This window comes from Haliotis rufescens, unplaced genomic scaffold, assembly GCF_023055435.1.
Source record: "Haliotis rufescens isolate VD_foot unplaced genomic scaffold, xgHalRufe1.0.p SCAF_16, whole genome shotgun sequence".
Lineage (NCBI taxonomy): Eukaryota > Metazoa > Mollusca > Gastropoda > Lepetellida > Haliotidae > Haliotis > Haliotis rufescens.
In genome coordinates, this window is record NW_025963846.1 from 30,692,320 (window position 1) to 30,712,369 (window position 20,050).

At 39.6% G+C, this 20,050-nt stretch overlaps 1 protein-coding gene across 1 annotated transcript in view; it reads right to left on the minus strand.

Moving 5' to 3' along the window:
• Positions 1-251: 251 nt before the first annotated feature.
• Positions 252-20,050, minus strand: part of LOC124121411 — a 38,686-nt gene continuing 18,887 nt past the window's right edge. The window contains exons 3-5 of the mRNA XM_048397116.1: positions 18,824-18,949; positions 13,653-13,803; positions 252-1,062 (exon numbers count right to left, since the gene is read on the minus strand). Coding sequence (XP_048253073.1) covers positions 752-1,062; positions 13,653-13,803; positions 18,824-18,949 — 588 coding nt within the window. The 3' untranslated portion in view covers positions 252-751. The remainder of the gene's footprint in view (positions 1,063-13,652; positions 13,804-18,823; positions 18,950-20,050) is intronic.

Below are 20,050 nucleotides of genomic sequence, written 5' to 3' on the forward strand. Positions count from 1 at the left end.
CACGAAGTCCTGTCCCCTACTCTACAGGATCTCAGCAATGCTCCTACTGAAGAATAGGCCATCCAGACACTTATTAGGAGAATGAGATGACGGTGCCAGACTGAATTAGACGTCAGTTGTCACTCACTTTGGGTCAGACACTCTCATTCTCACGACTGATTATTGGTCACATGTTGTTTGTTTGCATAGTGGCATATGGCAACGGACATTCGTTCATTAATCATGTCTTTACGTAATATTGTCTTTGGCTATTTCAACAGTTGCACACAATTTAATGTATCACCTTTTGAGGTTGTGATCCTTGGCAAACATTGAGTAGAATAAACCTTTATCTTGAGTACCATATGTACAATGAAAACTGGAGTTGCATAAAGCGAACTCTCAGTATAACAGAAATATAACATCTTTGAGCCTCGGTACTTACACCATCAGTTATGCACATAACTAATAGAAATATAAATGTGGTGGCCTTCTTGAAATATATGTTCAAACCTATTCATCAATTTATCTTACTCAGTGTTTGGACCAAACATACAGGTTTAATCTTAAGTGTGAACAGATGCCTATGCAATACATGTATATATGGGACCAGCAGCCTGAAACCGAGATAAATCTGAACAATTAGAATAGGGCTGCATCCTTTGGTTTCAAACCATAGACTCATTTTGTGGCATGTTTACAATCAATTAATAACATGGAAGCCGCATTCAGAATTATTTTGTTAAAAAGTTAAAAATACAAATGAAATGCATCATTTCCCTCGGTTTTGTGTAGCCACAGCTGCTGCAAATCTTGCCCTTTTGTCTTCCTGATCACAAGCAGCCTTGATAATCTGTTTGAAGGTATGAAGAAACAAGACAGTGGACTTCGTATCACTTTGTGTTTCATAGGAATGGTTTCGGACAAAACTGATGGCATTCGGTGGTAATCCTACTTCCCGAGAAATATGCTCGACTTTCCTCTGTACTTCCGCTGATGAAAACAGTTGGTTCAGATTCTCGGGATCTTTGAAGCAATCCTCTACTTCATCCAGATGGGTGAGTACCACATGGCACGCTAATTCTGAAAAAGTAATAAAGTATATAAGAGCCACCTCATTGAGAAAGCGATAGTGTCATGCAACTGCAGTTCACCTGGGGTGTGTAGTCAACAGTATTAATTGTCAAATATTTGTCTTGACAAAGATTTCTGTCAGCATTTATATTCATCTTCTGTTGTATAAATACGGAGACTTATCACGTTATATATATGAAAAAGTAGCTACCTATCAACATCTTTTCTTAACAAGCAAAGTTTTGTTTTTTACAAAATAATTAACCAATTGAATGTATTGATTTATAACACTTCAGTCTTATCAGACAAACATTTACATGGAATTCTATGAAAACTTGTTCCAACATTGGTGAAAAATGTCAACAACTGCTTAACTGGAGTTCGACCGGTAGGTCTGTAGTGCCATGCTAGCTGTGACAGTGTTTCTGGTTCACAATGATGCTGTTGTAGGTGTCCAACAACTTTCATCTAATTATTGTTTAGATTTCACGTCTAGTGATTTATAGGACCATGGGAGGAACTGTACATTGTGATTTATAGGAATTCTGCTATTACACATGGTGTATGCAGTCAAGCATTGTCATGTTAAAAGATGGCGTTAGCAAGGTAAATACTAGGAGGTATTGCTGTAGGATTTCATCACATTAGAGGTGGGAAGTCATACCATTACACTTGCACTAGGTTAGTTCAAAGTGCAGGAGAATTCCGCCCATGTCATTACTCTGCAGTTAGCTTCAAATTGTTACACCCTTGATCAAGCTGGATGTAGCATAAATCTTGACTTGTTGAACAAAAGTTGTCCTATGTTGGTTAGACCATACTCTGCATGCTTCGCCCTACTGTCTCTGCAGTTTACAATGCTGTTGCATCAAAAAAATACCTTCGAAATGCTGTCTGGCTCTGAGGCCTGCCTGAGGACCTATCAGAAGTTCTTTGACATGCTTGAATTGCTGCTGTGGCTGAGAATGCTGTACACCGTTGCTGCTTTTTATGTATTTTCTCCCACGGGATAGCCAGAGCATCGTGGTTTCACGCATGAGGTTCAGGGGGGGAGAGATGAATCGAGAAAGTTGAGTTTTGAACCTGGTGGCAAAGAGGAAAGGTGTTTGAGCATGTGTAAAGTGGGCAAAAAGTGGAGACGCCATTTTGTTGGCGACGGTTGGTCTGGTCGGGAATGGAAGTCGGCTCTGACATTGTTGATTCCGGGATTGTGCCTTGCTGAGACCTGGAGTCGTTCGGCTGGAAGATGGTTGGCTGGATACACTAGCTGATGGGGTGAAGACGTTGTTCGAGGAGTCCAAGCCAATGGCATCATGTATTCATTCTGCAGGAGGCGACTGAGGAAGGAATCTGCCAGCATGGATCAGTTCTCGGAAAAAAAAGACTGGGTCTTTGGACTACGGCTGTATCTACAGTGGTGTGTACGGCTTGGGTTGGAAGTTCCTATTCGTCCCTTAGATGAAGCAAGTCACCAACATGCTCGGAAGCAGTGAAGGAGACAGAACCTAACAGAGTCTCGCTGAGAAGAGGACGACCGGTTGGGGGTATCATAGGAGGGGGATCGATCCCGACGATGCCATGGATACGAGTAACTCGTAGAAGAGCAGCGATACCAATATGATGATTGTTCAGCATAAGCAGCAAAATGATGTTGATCATCACGTTGAACAGGAGAGGTCTGTGACAAATCTGTAGCTCCATTACGAAGTCGATGCTGAGAATTTTGAGCAACTGGACCCTGAGTATCAAACCTACAGTAGCGATCCTTAGAACTGGAACGATGATCGAGCGAATGTTGATCCCTGAAACATCAAGTCTAAGATGAAGCATGACCATCCTGACTTTGTCCTTCAGCACAGCATTTACTGGAACATCATCTGGAGGAATGGATGATGATGAACGACTGGGAAGGACAAACAGACGGAAGGATGACTGTCGAGGCTTGGATGTATCGCCTTTAGAGAAACCCACATGGAAGTCAAAGGATGCTGGCTGCTCTGACCTTGGCATGGACACAAGTACACTGGTGACAAACGGTTGGTCTGATGTGACGGGAACATCGTCGGTGAGGAAACTGTCCGAGACACCATCATCTACGACTGACAAGGCAGGGATGGTAGACGCCGTAGGAGGCTTCATGATGGACATCCTGCATGTGGCACTTGCGTAAGTACAACATAAAGCTTCCTCCTTGAGGTGGGTACAGTGGGGACAGCGCTTGTCCACACTGCAGCGCCCACTGCAATCACTACAACAGTCATGACGGTCAGCTGTGGAGTTCAGCGTCAATGTAGCCAAACCGGACGATGATCATGTTTGGTACCCATCCTCACAACAAAAAGTGTTGTAAATTGTGCAATGAATGCGGAGGTAGCTTATTCAAAGTTTCCAAAGAAAATAATGTATTCCCAGTAACTCAATTCACCACAGGGTGGTGATGAGTAAGAGAATGACGTGGCAAGGGTAGTCAGGTGATAAGGCCGTCCAAAGTTACAATGAACAGGATTACAGTGAATGACACATGTCTTTGGGTGATGACCATAGTGATGCTGGGATGGGTTCTTGTTTTCAGAAGCTGGAAACACTCCACATATGGATCGAAAGAAGAAGGAAGAAATGCGTAGTGTGGGATAGGATAAGCCTGCAACTTAATACATTATTGATAAACAGATAAATTAACATTGAAATTTGGAAGTCCTTCATAAAACGTTTCTCCTATTTGATCCCACTTCCTAAAAGCAAAAAAAGTTTGCAGGGACAATACGATGTAGAATTCTGTAAACAAAATATTTACATATGCTTATTCCTGTTGATGCAGCTAGAGATTTTTGATTATTTAAGAATAGTCGGTGTCAATATATCGTTGTGCATAATGCTTTACCACAAACCAAACATGACTGAAGTAACACATGAAAATCCATTTAAGAAACACGTTTTAAAAAATCCTATGTATGTTTATCCAATGTTAAGAGGTGACTTCCAAGCTTGAAAAACAAAGGTTAACACCGAAACCGGTACACACAGAACTAAGTTGTAAATAACCACACAAGATCACAGAATAATCCATTAATCTTAAACATATAGTTTTAGGTTAACAATAAAAAAGTCAGTAAAATGTCACAATCAGTTGCAGCAGCATAATGTACATGAATTTACAGGCCCCACTCACAAATGTCCACAAGTGTTGTTTAATCCTTCCAAATTGAAACAAAAAATTAACCCAGACATCTGTACACAACACTGCACAGCGAATCGCGGCACCTTTGATGACTGGGCCATCCATACCCCTTTGGGGTCTAAGAAGATCTGTAACTAAAAACCTGTTAAGGTACTGGGTTGTACTATCTCTACTGAACGTGTCTGTCAGCGTGGATTTCAGTGTCTCGGAATGTTGAACAATCAGCGGATTGGGAGAAAGAGGAGGCTCCTCCCATACAATTGTACTGAAACCCTTTCTGAGAAATTTCGATATGAACAGGTTATCCAGGATGTCTATTTTTTTCAAATGATCTTGCCAGTATACCATCTACAGGAGATTGCTGTATCTGCACGGTTGTGGGATTCTCTTGACCTTCGTTTGGAAACCAGGGAAGGGGTTCTTGAATTGTGTCTTCTGCATCAATTATCTGTATCATATTTAGTTTATCTTGTCACATTTACGTTTCTTCCTCTTTTTGAGAAGATATTCAGGTTTAGTTTCCCATATGTATTACCTGAATTACTTCATCAATTTATTGAGAGATTCACGTTTAGTTACCTGCATACCACATAAGGGACATTCACATATTAGTTAATTGATATTCCACTGCGCAACAATGTTAGCAGAGCGTGGTTTTCAGTTACATATCCATTTGAACCAAAGGTCTGCAGAAGGATTGTTTTTTTAGATATTTAGAAAGACAGCTAAGACCAACTATATGTTGAAAACTTGATCTCTGTCAGTGATCGCAGAGACCGCAGAACGTATTCGTGTGTTAAAACAACAAAAGGCAGCAGCCAAATCTAGTCGTACAAAAGAATAAACTACTTACTTTGATAGAAAGTCATGATCAACCATCACAGAAAGAAGGAAACGTGAAGATACAGGATAGAACAGTCTAAGATGCAACTATGCTTATCATGAGCGGCGACTAACTTGATCTTGTAGTATTGTGGCTGCTGACTTGGACGATGGATGTCATCATTTACCAATTGCCTGGATCGACGTCAATCACTGGATTGTCTGGTCAAGACTCGATTATTTACAGATCGTATTCATAATCACAGGTAAGGGATGGTGAAGATCAAATGAATGCTCATTTTGTGAAAGCAATGAATGTTGTGATGGAGCTTTTAAAGGCTTATAAACGGACACTGGAAGAATGTGAGAATGCTACAATGTTTGATCCAGAAATTGTACAGATCAGGAAATAGCTCTGTGTCCATGAATAGGTTACACAGGATTTTCAATGAGGACCACAGGTCCAGAATTATTTAACACCAAAGTATTGTATCTCAGCAATCTCCTTGCATATTGGAAACAATCTTACGTAGCTGACCATGAACATTTGGTCTCTGAAGGATACAGTCATGATTAGAAGGATGACAAAGCATCACATGTTGGTTGAACAAAATTCCCAGGTAACCCTGATAATATGGCTTTTGGAAATGACATGTGTAAACAGCTAAAGCGTGTGTCCATATCTACCTCAATTTCCAGGTAACATGAAAACCGACCAAAGTTGGACAGCTGCCTTTATGACTTGCATTGATCAGTCCCAAGCCACACCTGAGTAAAAGTTGTTGCAATTGCACCAATATCTCTCGAGCGAGGAATTGAAATCGTTCAGTCTTTAGGTCACTCAGTAGCCAATGCCATTGATCTTCATTGTCTTGAAAGAAAATTTGGTGGAAAGTGACAGCAGATTGCAATCCAAAAAGACGAAATTTGTAATTTCAAGCCATTTCATGAAGGTCATGTGAGGATCTCGAGTAATTTGCTGATATTTTGGATGTTTCAGCCGCAAACATCAGGGTAGAGGAGTAAGTAAAACGTCCTGCTTTATGCCATTCTGTTGAAACAGATGACTGAAACTTTGATAACACAATATCAAAGTCACATGTTTGAAAGGGACAGATAGGAGTCAGTAAAAAAATTCAGGGAATGGAAAGGAAAGGATGCAGTACATGGATTGCCTACACTAGGAAAATGATCACTGCCAAAACAGAAAATGTCTAGCATATTTGTTTGTGATTTTACTGTTTGTGGTGTTTGTTCAGATGAGCATGAAATTTGGAACTGCAAAGCTTTCAAAGGTATGCTTGTTTCTGAATGATGAAATGGAGCCAAAAGATTGAGGCTTTGTTTCTGTTGTCTTTGGGGCAATGATCTTGGTAACAGCTGTCACTAAAATAGGTGATGTGGTATATCTGGTTGTTCAAAGAACCGCAACATATTACCACATATGGAAACTCCATAAAGAATGAGTACCTTGACAAAACTACAAAGACAGATATAACACTGAACCAAAGATGATGAGTATTGTTAGTTTGGGTCATTATGCAAAACACACAAAATCTCTAAAACGTGATGAAGCTGAAAGATCTCATGCAACCCTGCCCCAAATGCCATATACTTTGATAGCTCTTCACACAGTTCAAGTGTTACTAAAACATGGGACTAGGAGCATAACAGTAAATGCCTCGTTGGATGATGCAAGCACATAATCATATACCAATGCAGATAGTGCAGGGTCAATCACAACAGATCTTATAAATGTTCTAAACACAGAATCACTTGAGACAAAACCAGTAGAATTTAAGCTTGAAAGTATAAGTGATGTAAAGTATGATTCCCAAAAGTAGCAAAGCCCTGTATGGTTGATTTGATTATTGGTGTCAATCATTTGGATTTGCACCAGTCATTGTGATACGTGACTGAACATACTGATGATCCAGTTGCAATTCTTACTCCACTTGGAAGGACATCTATAGGCTGCTTGTTTGATCAACGTATGTATGAAGAATGTATATTGTTAGTTCATTCTTCACAGAGAGCAAAGAAGTTGAGGTTGGTATTTAGACTTGTGGCCCATCAGATTGAATCAGATTGGTCCGGAAAAAAACAGAATAGAACAATAGCTAGGTGATTGTAATAGTCTAGAAACAGTACAGGTTCCAAGGTGTCTTTGCACTAATAACAATCTCAATTCTCTGACTTTGCATACCTATGTTGATGCCTCAGAGATTGCATATTGAGCGGTAGTGTATGCAGAAACTACTTACACAAATGGTTGCACATGGAGCAGGATAGTAGCTGACAAAGCAAACTTTTTTCCACTGAAAGCTGTCACTTTACCCAGAATATGGCCATCAATGCTTGGTCTATGATCATGGAAGCACTTGATGTTGACATTAAAAAGGTGGTCCTCTTGTTTGACAACATGAACGTGTTGTGCTGGATTAGAAATAACAGCAGAGTTTTCTAACCCTTTTTTGACAACAGGGTTGGTGAAATGCAGAATGTTACAAGTCCTTCACAGCCAAACCCGTTGACTTGATTGTGAGATGCAACAACTCAACAGTTAGTTGCTAGTTGATGGGGATGATGAGGGCCCTCTTATTTAGAAATGGTCAGAAACTAAGGTGAAATCTACCAAGGTAGTGATCGGAAAGAGATGAACAGAAATAGATATATTTCTGTACTCTATGAGTCGTGGCGACGAGAACCCTTCAGACTCTCCTCATGGAGAAGACTCACATGAGAGAATGCCTGGGTTCACAGGTTCCTTCTCAACAGATTATAACATCGAAGGAGAACTATCATCAACATAATAAATGTGCAGAGGGACTATTGATGTCCAGAAAGGCTTTACCATCAGGCCAAAAAGTCTGAGCTGTCATCCTCAGCTGGATGACAATGGGCTCATGAGGTTAAAGGGATGTGAGGAATATGCCTTAATATTCACCTCTAGATACAAAATTCCCAAACATTCTGCCCCCAAACAGCTGGGTGACATCAGCTTCATTTTCAACAAGGTACCCAGCTAACACACTACGTTTTCACAACGTTGTGGTAAAGTTGTGAATTGGTAACGTAGTGATACAACGTTGTCACAACGTTATTATTACGTCACTGTGCAACGTCGTTTCACAACGTAATAACAACGTTGCATTTTTACGTTGTGAAAACGTTGTTCATCGAATATTTCCCAACGTCTTGTTACATCGTTCCTGAAACGTTGGTGCGACGTCAACTGTCGCCTTAACAAAACTTGTATGAACAAAAGTTTTACATACAAATCGACACAATTTCTGCCAAAAACAAGGCAGTAATTCATTATTTACCTATATCTTCGGAATCAGGATTTCCATCTCGTAAATAAACTAAAGTCTGTGTAAACACCTTATTATCACGTCACTCCAACGTTATGTGACAACGTAATCACAACGTAGCAAAATTACGTTGTGGAAACGTTGTGCATCGGGCGCCATGCAACGTTATGATGACAACGTTTCTCATACGTTGGTGCGACGTCAAATAGTCTTCATCGCGAAAAGCGTAAAAACAAAGGTGTTTACTCGAAATAAACTACATTTTGGCAGAAAATTACAATCATGTTAGATTTGGTTTTCACTTTTCAGCAACCCGTGCTTGTCGTAAGAGGCGATTAAACAACAAACAATGACAATAACATTTTCGATGCATGATTCGAACTTCCATCGTTGTTGAAAGGTTGTGGATTGGTAACGTCGTGATATAACGTTGTAACAACGTTATTTTAACGTCGACCTGCAACGTTATTTCACAACGTAATAACAACGTTGCACATTCACGTTGTGAAAAAGTTGTGCATTGGACATCGCACAACGTTTTGTAACTACGTTTCTGAAACGTCGGTGAAACGTTATTGAGTTTGCTTCTCGATAGTCATAAAGGAATAGAACTGCTTTATCAAAATCAACATGAATTTGTCAGAAAACCAAGGTAGTAATGCATTACCTTTCTATATATTCGGCATTTGAATTTTCATCTCTTAATACTAATATTTCGAGAACGTAATTGCGTATATCTGTGACAACGTTACAACAACGTTGCAAATTAACGTTGTGATAACGTTGTGCTTTGGACATTACAGTACTTTTTGTAAATGATGTTTAGGAAACCACTTGTAGATCTACCATCTCTTAGTGTTATTTCTTTTTAAACATATATATCTATTAACGAACTAAATGTTGTCACAAGCAATATTACAGTTAAAAACAATTGGCGCGTATTTTTTGCGGCGTGAGAGCGACTGCGGAAAAGTTTAGCCTGTTGCCTCGTGAAGTGACGTCAGAATGACGTCACATTGTCGCGGAAGATTTGTTGTCACCAGCCATCTTAGCTCAAACTCAAGCAAGTGATTGTGCAGCAACTGGAACTGGACAGATGATCTGTGAATTCGATTGAGGTAAGTTAAATTTTCAAAAGCAGTCTCCGCTTGTTGATATGTTTCTGTGCATGCAGTGCGTCAAATGATCTAAATGTATCGTATTATTCAGAAGTGGCAGGGTTAAGAATGCAGTTTGCCGGTCATTTTCACTGAGCGTCAGTGTTGATATTAATATGATACACAGAACTTGATGATAGAGGTGAAGGGGGCCCTAGACTTTTTTCCATATTATTATTTTATGGATACCAAGGGTAATTGCCAAGGGCAAGCGGTATATTTTTGACCAGAATTCAATCTGGTGGCGTTTTGTGGCCGTCATATTATGTTCGGGTTTCGTTCGTAAGCGTGTAGATTTGTAAATAGGCCTAACTTATGCATCGCCTACTGACCGCACTGACAGTTATGGCCATTTCTTCTGTGTTATTTCTGAAATCATTACTATTTAAAGTTTACATGTACTAATCTTCTGACTTTGATTTTTGTGCAACAATGTGGCTCATCCAGGCCATGGGAAAGGTTAAGTATATTTCTCTTATACAGCGAAAAGAGGGAATCAAAACAATGGAAGTATTCAGATCGACTCTCTGTAGGCTGCTAGTTATAGCCCTAGTCTAAAGTGATCAATGATGTTATGAAAAAAATCGTATTTTCGGGAAGAGACAGAAACATACTTGATGTTTCCGAAAAGGCCTAATTAGCACTGACTGAAGTAGCCTAAATGTGGATCATCAGGTTGTTGCTGCTGTCTATAAAGTTTATCATAGCAAGGTGCTTATGTGTATTTTTATTATTTCCGAAAAAAGAATCAATTCATCATTTTCCGATAACTAGATCTATGTCCGACTCCTTTCTAATGAAAACGAGCAAAAGTAAAACGAGTCTCTCGTCGCGCGCTATAACGGGGTGTTTGCGGTATTGTCCTCTCTGGTGATGATAAGCTAGTCGATAGTCAAAAGTTAAATATCACCATATATTGTCAGTGAGTTGGTCATCGTTTGTTGATTATTAAAGTGAGATAGGTGTAGCCAATGTGCACCAATGAAAAATACAATGGAATTGATAGCAACCATATTCTTTCGGTTTTCGATCTGCATATGTTGCCACGTAGGCTACCATACTACAGAATTATATTTAACGATATTTAACTGTATTAGATCTATGTTCATAAACGTAGTGACAAATAAATTTCAATAAATATTTAGAGCTGTTTCAACTTCGTCTGGTATTGTATAAGCTATTGCATTTTGTTTATTTCCCCATGTTTCTAATCTTTGTAAATGTTAGAACATATATAACTATCCTGGCATATTAATATGGAAAATATTAAGGTAGATCTATAAGTATTAAAAAAAATCACAGTTTTAATTAGGATAAATACCCCAAAGTGTTAACACTTTTATCACTTATTGGTGGGCCAATTCATAATTCATATTCAACATTCTTGCTTCAAATATGGGAACTATTTATTTTATTTGGCAATATATATTTTTCATTTATGTACATATTTTTCAAATAAGGTTTTAGAAACTTGGCCATGATATTCACTTGAATCACTAGTTTGAGTGTACAGCAGAAAGGTAAAGTTACTGCTTTTGAAAAACTACAGTTGATCTGTTGACTGATAAAACTATTTGCCAATATTACTATCAGTTACATCATACTCTATTAGTCTAAGTAAATGGGATTTATCTATACAGTACTGGTTTATTTAAGAATGTGATACTTTGTGGTTTCTGTTTTTCTTTCAGGTGGAGAAAACAGTATTGTGGGAGCATATTTGTTTAAAGTACATATCACTGACAGAAAGGTATGTCTGATTCAATAATATATACAAACATCTTCAAGAATTAAAATTTAGATGATTCTTATTTAATTATACCCACAATCTAAAAGGGCGGGGCTATAAAGTTACACCAATGATTCAGTGCTAAAGCTTTTCTGCTTATGTATGATCCAAGAGCATCATGATATTAGTGTCAGCGCCTTCGCACTTTCAGCAGTTTTTAACAGTTTAAAGACTGACATCAGACATCAAAACATTATTTGGGGGAATGCAACCGTTATTTTGTTATGTCAGAAATATGTCCCTTGCCTTGCCATTTTATAACATTTGTGTCATTTTTTATTCAGTTACCAAGGCATAAGGAGAGACTGAGGATACAGTTGAAGATCATCCCTGTGACTTTTCATTTGAGGACTGAAAAGGCTCCCCAGCAATTCAGCCCAGGTTCTGACTTGTCATTTAACAAATAAATAAAGGTCACCTCAACCAGAATTCTATTGTCATTTCGTTTACCTAATGGATCTTAGGACATCAGATGCATATACTATTCTGTTTGTCACAGTGTTGCTCTCAATGCTGAATGTATGAGGTAAGGCCAAGAAAATTTAAATGTTTCAATTTGTGCAGGGCTTATTGTTTGATGGTTTTTAATTTGCAAATTCGTGGGAAAATCCAATATCTTTTAATTGTGTTGAAACATTTGTGAACAATTTGCACATAGCCTTGAAAATTGTTTTGGAAAATGAATATTATATTACCAAATTGTACATGTAATTTAAAACATTTAGATTTATATCTTGGCCGTATTTCAAACTCTGCCAAAAGAGAGTGCATTTCATTGACTTGCTGTTTCATGGATAGGGTTAAAGTGAATTCAGTTTGCAGAATGTATTTCTTGGTACCTGGTGTCTTAACTAGATTGGTACAAACTTTTCAGGCTGCCTGGGAGGTATTGAGGATGAAACAGGCGTTAATCTACATGGACATTGCAACAACGTGCTGCGATGCCTGTAGTGTCGCCATATGTAAACAGTATGCGATACCTACGTTGTCGCGACGTAAAAAATGGACGTTGTGACAACGTCTTGATTTGGTTGTATTTTGGTTTACGCACAACGTTGTAGCAACCAATCTTGGAGTCTACAGAATTACGTTGTGACAACGTAACATCACAACGTTGTAGCAACGAAAAGTAAACGTTGTCACAACGTTGTAACAACGTAGAATTGTTGGCTGGGTACGTTGTCGCGACGTTTTGGTTAAACGTTGTAGCAACGTAAAAAATGGACGTTGTGACAACGTCTTGATTTGGTTGTATTTTGGTTTACGCACAACGTTGTAGCAACCAATCTGGGAGTCTACAGAATTACGTTGTGACAACGTAACATCACAACGTTGTAGCAACGAAAAGTCAACGTTGTCACAACGTAGAATTGTTTGCTGGGTAGTAGATTATCTCTCGAATGGAAACGATTCTGTCATGGGAATGTGCAGGCACATACTGAATATTGAATAAGGCAAGGCCAGTTCAATCACTGATTGCTCCCTTAACCAAAATGAGAATGGAAGTTTCACTTCGAGCCTTCACACAGATCGGAGTAGATTGTGCTGGGCCATTCATGACTGTTCAGGGTCAAAGTAAACATCGAGAGAAGCGTACTCTCTTTCTGTTTACATGCTCGTCGACCAGAAACGTTCATTTGGAAATATCCTTTGGATTGCATACCGACTCTTTTCTAAATACCTTTTTGGTAGTATGAGATGTAGTGAGAAGTTCATTTGCAAACGAAGGGTTTAAATGGCGGTTCGATTCTTCTCATGCATCATATTTTGGAGTTTGTTTGAATCCATTTTTGCAATCCCCAGTCCTGGAAGAGCAGAGGGCCTCATCGACACTCGTCTATAAACATTAACTGTTGGTGATTTCAACTGTTGGCTTGATCTTGGAGTGAAACGTAACCAGTTTGTTGAATATCCTTTCAGAAAATGTCAATATTGAAGTTATAAGCAGTTTGCATGCTAATTTATTAAGTAATTCCTTTGATCTTGAAAATCAAATAATATTATGCCAAAATATAAACCATAAACACTATGAACAGCCAGAAAGTGTGTGGCAGAACAAACTGAATTTTAACTTGTGCCATATCAACTTATTTAAGTTCTGGAATGTATGCTCTGTTTTAGCTAAGGGCAAGTAGAACATGTTATGTGAAAATTATATTGATGTGACATAAAGATTGTTGCGAACAGTCAGGCAGATGGACTCTCTTATGAAAAGATACATAACGTGAGTTCAAACTATGCAACTGAGTGTAAATAAGAGTTTTACATTCTACCGAAGAAGAAATTATATTCTACACTCATGCTTTACATTTATGAATATAAATACATTCTGTACGTACCTCCTTCACCACCAGTCCGATGAACTAATGTAATAATTCTCTTTACGTTTTCAGGAAGTTGCATTCCTGGCTTCAAAACAATGACAACACATGACACGTTTGTTTGTGCTTCTGAACTGGCTTGTGGTGTAGGCTTAAGCACATTGCTAAGCTGGAAATTAAAAGGAAATCCAAAGCTTAGGAGGTTGATATGTTCTAAAGTTCTTCATACATCAACCCAAGTTAATTCAACAAAGCTTACCATTACATGGAACCACCTAGTTCTAAGTCTTCAGAATCTAATGTATCGATACTATATATGTTCTCTATTTTTCAACAATACTTCTTAACCTTTAAGGGGCGTTCGGGTAGCCTAGTGGTTAAAGCGTTCGCTCGTCACGCCGAAGACCCGGGTTCGATTCCTGACATGGGTACAATGTGTGAAGCCCATTTCTGGTGTCCCCCGCCGTGATATTGCTGGAATATTGCTAAAAGCGGCGTAAAACCACACTCACTCACTCACTCTTAACCTTTAAACAATGTATGAACAGTGTATTTTAAGATGCTTCACTAAGATTAAAGGCACTGACTTTACTTTATCCTATGTTAAAGGACACTTTTTGAGTTGCATCAAAATGGGCCCCGTGATCTTGTGAGTGAATGAGTTATTCAAATATTCAAAGTCCAATCAACACAAGCTTTAATATCACAAATTTTACAATTTAAGTACGAGTTATAAACCAACAACAACCAAAGATAGATCACCTCACTGAGGTATAACAGATCTAACATAACCTTGGTAAGATCGTTCTGTCACTACTGTCAATAAAGGTGGCACATCCACAATCAACAAAGGAATTATTTACAATTGGTGAAATTGTTTTGTGAAAATTGTCAACAAAGTGATTATTATATAAATAAAGTGATTATTTGATAATGTCAACCATTCATTTGGTTTTCCCAAACATGAAACCCACTGAGTGTATGCCACATCAACAACAAAGTTGTTGGAGGCGGGCGTTGGTACCACAGACAATGAGCAATCCTTGAAAAGTTAACCTGCTGCTCAGAGTTGGACATTTAGATACATACTGCATTCAAACATTCATGGTAGTTGAGGAAATCTGCACACATTAGTGGTGAAAACAAAGTTGTTACTTTTACGATAGCGTGAGGGAGTTAGGTTTAATGCCACTTATAACAGTATTCAAGACATATCAAGGCATGTCAGCTTAATCTAGGAGGAACACCCTATTAAGTGATGTAGGTCTCAGTTATATAACACTTTTAACTGGGATTCAAAACCACAAACATAGGAACAAAAGCTACTATCTTGGCTACTCTGTTGTCTTGCCGTCTGACCCACCCTGGCACACATGAAGAGCAACCTCTACGTGGTGGGTGATTGGTAGTGCGAATCTCGCGCGTGTGGACTCAGCACACCATTGTTGGTCGTAAAAGCCGACTGAATTTGAGCAACCCATTTATCATGGTTTGCGCCCCTGTGCTGGTTGATGATGGATTCTCGTAACTGAAGGCATTGGAGCCAGGAACAGGTGTTTTTGTTGCCCAACACACCACTCCGACCCTGACTTCACCTAGACGGTTGGTAGAATGGGCCCGGTTCTATCAATCGGTCACGCCATGCCCTGTTCTTGGAAAAGTGTCATTTTGGAAATATCATATCAAACAATTTTTAATTATGATATATGATAATCTACTTGGGGAGATCTAAGTATTGCCTCGAGTCCTATGCCAGAAGGCGGTGGCTCATTGGCCAATGTGATGATGTCAACCTCCAAATTCTACATGTCACCAATGTTCTGTCATGTGCTGAACCAGCTTGGCATTTCTTTGGGTTGACAAATGTAGCTTTTCGTGTTGTATTTGCTGGAGTACACCAAACCTGTAGGCGTGGTGTTGCAGCCTGTCTTCCACTGCAGCACTGTCCTTGTGGACACTCCATGGTGGGTGGGGAGCGGGGTGCTGAGTGCTATTACCTACATCATGGGTCAAACACAATCTGGTACCACTAGAAATGGCAGGAATTTGCTGCTGGAGGCTGATCATATTCCATTTAATAAAAAGTTGGAAGTTTCAAAGCAACAAGAAATCCCACCCTGTTGGAATCGATAGCCACCTGTCCATGGAAGAGACGAGTATACGAATGGTAGCCAACTCGGCCTCCAGCGCAAAAGCCAACAGCTGCAACGTATGGGGTTGTCGTTGACGCCGGGGTAGCCATCTATCCATTTCATCCAACAGCTGCTCTACCGTTGTGGTTCAAATGGTTGTTGTTGTGTAGACAGGCTCTAGTGATCCGTGCTGTATGCAGTCAAGCATTGTCCTGATGGAATACACCATTGCCATCGGCTGCTATTGGGAGGACATGTGGTTTGAGAATTTTGTTGATGCATCGTTGAGCTGTAAGATTGACCTGGATATGGACCAACTCTGTCCTGCCATGATGAGAGATAGCAGCCCACATTATAATGCTACCCCCACCAAACCTGTCCAGTTCCTGTAAGCAGTTGCAAGGTTAACGTTCTCCCCTACGTCTGTAGTCCTTTGCTCTTCCATCTCCTCGATGGAGGAGAAATCTTGATTCGTCACTGAACCAGAAATCTCTCCTTCGCAGTTGAGGCCATACCCACTGTTGACGAATTTAATGCAGTCGTTGTTGACAATGTTGTCTACTCAATAAGGTGCGTCAAACCGGATTTCTCGCTTGTAAAGCATCTGCTCTTAAATGGTTTCGTATGGTCTTGTCAGAGATTCTATCCAGTCTGGGATTTGGGGTTGCCGTTGAGGTGGCCGTAGTCGTCATTCCACGTAGGTGGCGCTGTCGGATGAAGCGATCTTGGGCGGGTGTGTTTACTCTTAGTCGCCCCGACCTTGGCCAATCACATGTTGACCAATGCTGTTGAAACCGATCCCATAACCTTGTGATGACCAATTGGTGCTACCATGGCTACAGCTGATCGGGATTCCCCTTCCTGCAGGCGGCCTGTGATATTGTTTCTTTGCACTTCTGATAAGCTTGGCATGTTGTTGAACTGTCACTGTTCGATTTTCCCAGAAGCCAGGCAATCGAAAGCCCTGCCCTTTTCTTTTTTTCCGATTCGTACATATTTCCCGACTAATGGTTTGAATGTCCTTGTTGTGATCATTTTGATCCGGGAAATTTATCACTTACACTATAACAAATTAAACTTCTTCTTTTTGCACCTGTTGGTCCGCAAAGTTTGCTTTTATGGCCAAAAATATACGTATTGCGTTTCTAATTTGGAAGAGTATATTATAAATAGTGGAATGTAAAGGTAAATTATTGCTGTACAATATGCACTTAACAAAAACAGGTGCAAAGACGTCAGGGATAGGTGGAAATTCAGTAACGATTATGGCCTCCTATAGCTGCTATCACCTCATGGCACCGACTGCCCATAGACATGATCAAAGACGGAATAACAGCCCGGGGAATGTTCTGCCATTCCTGTCTCGTGCCACAAACAGTTCCTGAAGTGTCTGTGGTGATGGTTAACGTTGACAGCCCAGCACGTCTCAGGGATGTTTGATAGGGAACAAGTCTGGCGAACGGGCAGGCCAGGGCAACGTTGGCATGTTGTTCTGACACAGAAACGTGGGATCTGGCGTTGTTCTGCTGAAAGATGCTAGCATTGACGTTGATGAAGGGGACAACATGGCGCTGCAGGATCTTGTCTCGGTAGCGTAGACAATTCAATTATTCTGCATTGCTAACACTTTGTTCAACTCACACATCCCTAAAACCATAATGGCTCAGCAAAAGTCTGACAGGCGATGCCCAGCTTGGACATTTACCATCAGCAATGGATAATAGCATTTTATAACACGGGTAATACCCGGTAGGTGTCCATGATTCTGAGATGATATGGAGTCTGTGATATCGTGCCATGACTCACGGAGGCTGAACAGTTACAATGGTCTTCCAACAACCAGCAAAGGAGAAGGAGGATCAGGAACTATGGTATGATGCGAGGTTCTTGTTGAGATTGTGACATCCTGGAATCCTGTTTAGGTAGTGGCTTCTGCCATGATAATTGTCAGGTGTCTTGTCAGGTGCCCCATCTGACAACCGTGGGGTCTTTGTGGTGGACTGGTCAGCCTCTTCATAATACTGACGTGCGATGGTTGGCTTGAAGTGACCAAATATTGTAAGATGTACTGCTTGTTTGGAATGGTATGATTAAGGGTCTTCTGGCGCCTACCAGTTTGACATAGTATTTGGTTTTCATCCTACAGTCGACTGACTGATGTGCTAGGTGTGATCGACCAATGATTTTAGTAGGTTAACCAAGTTATTTTAAGATCAGTTTGATAGCACGACTGAATTACCCACTTGAAGGAACTGAAATAAGCTTTCATTGAGATTATCTTTTGAATCTTCTCCCGTGATTTAAACATTATTTCGGTGGGAGAAGCTAAAATTGTCATCGATAGTATTTTGATAGTTGTCTGGGAGTGGTGCGGGGATTCAGAGCCTCACGGCTGACAAGAGAGGTTCTCTCTGTATATGTAAAGTCCAGATCAGAAAAGATTTGAGAGTTGATGAGAAGTACTATAAGAATCTTTAATGCATCTCCTAGGCATGTGTTGTGCATAAACAGGTCAGGCTACAGAAAGCCATCTGAGGACCTTGTTTTATATTATCAAAACATCCTTCTTTAATAAGTGGACTGTGAGCAACAAATCTGACTTATACTTTGAGGGATTTACAACATCCCCGGAGCCAACCAGCAAGGAGAACAAGTGATCTAGGTGAAAGGGTATTACACCCTACATCTATGGTTACAGTACAACCAAGTGTATAAACTGATGTTGATGTGTGTCTTCCTTTTCATCAATACAATAGAACTATGCTATTAAGATAATTACTGCATTTTGAATCAATCTAAATGCATGCAGAATGACACATTTCAACAAAGACGAATGACATAAAGAAACTACCAAGTAATGAATTATTCAAAAACATCATTACACGTCTTCTTCATATAAAAGCTTTCATAAATTAAGTAATAAATTCATATCAATAGATAAATTAGTATTAATTAAATATTTATTTTCCAAATTGTGTTGTATGTGAGAAAGATCTCTACTTCACAGAGCCAGCCATGCACCACTATTCTTCAGAGAAAAAAGAGACATGGTTTTACCTTTCCAGTGAATGCGACCTTTCCTTGGATAATATTCAATATGTCTTCATCTTTGATAACTTCTGTTTCAAACACTCCAGCCATGTCATACAAGGTGACACAATCTTCCCATGTTGTAAACTGAAACTAAAGTACAATACTTATAAGAAAGGATCAGTGAAGATACCCTGAAATAATTTCAAAATAAGATATGATTAAATGAAATTCTAACACTACTGCCAACACTTCTGGTATAATCGTGTAGCCATATAAAATAGTGTCCATCACTGCAGCTCATCTGGCCCCTTTATTGATGTCTACAGCTTAAATGTCAACAAAGTTCAGCATCAATTTTCTTGTATCTAGTATGAGGTGAAATGAGGTTTTACGTCGCGTTCAAGATTACTGCACTTTTATAGTGTATGTGTGTGGGGGGAGTACTAGTCCGGACCAATGCCAATTTTACCATGCTAGCCCACTGAGATACAAGTACCATGAAGCAGTTAAACATGATTTGTTTTGTTTTTTGTTTTTTTACCAACGCACTCAGCAATTGTCCATGTTCACAGGTCCAGTTAAACCCGAATACCCCATTCAGAAACAGTATACTGACTCGGAGTCGATCAGATCTTGTTGTAGAACCTTAATGCCGAGCGCCAACAACTTCTACTGTCTTTTACATCATGAGATATGACACGACTAAGGATCCAACTCCCGACTGTCCGCTCTCCGGGCTGACCATTTACCACTAAACCAATGAGTATTTTTGCTCCTTGGTTGAATAAACTTCAATTCCCACATTTTAATGCCAACTCCACAATTTGCAAAACAACACTTTCATGACAGGCCCAAACAGCAAACAAGCCGACCAGAACTGTGATTGATTCTGATCGATAAATGATTGCGTTCTGCAAACACTAGTAGTAATCAAAGTCGTTTTCGATGTGTGCGATGAATGAGTGTTTTGTAGGTATGGTTTTTTTTACTTCAGAAGATGATATTTTCATATTGTATGTATTCACCCTAGCTCTGTTACTTGACATTATCACCATGTGGGTGAGATATCAGATAACCTTAGGTGTAAATGCACCTGGTCTCTTTAAGGAAAGTCAACAGATATCTTTTGTCCGTTCAACTGGAACCAGATGAAAATAAATTATTCAGCCCAGTTTGTTTGAAGATATATACTGAGTCAAATTAAAAACTTCACATTTTTTAAAGTAATCCCATATATGATATACGTACAAC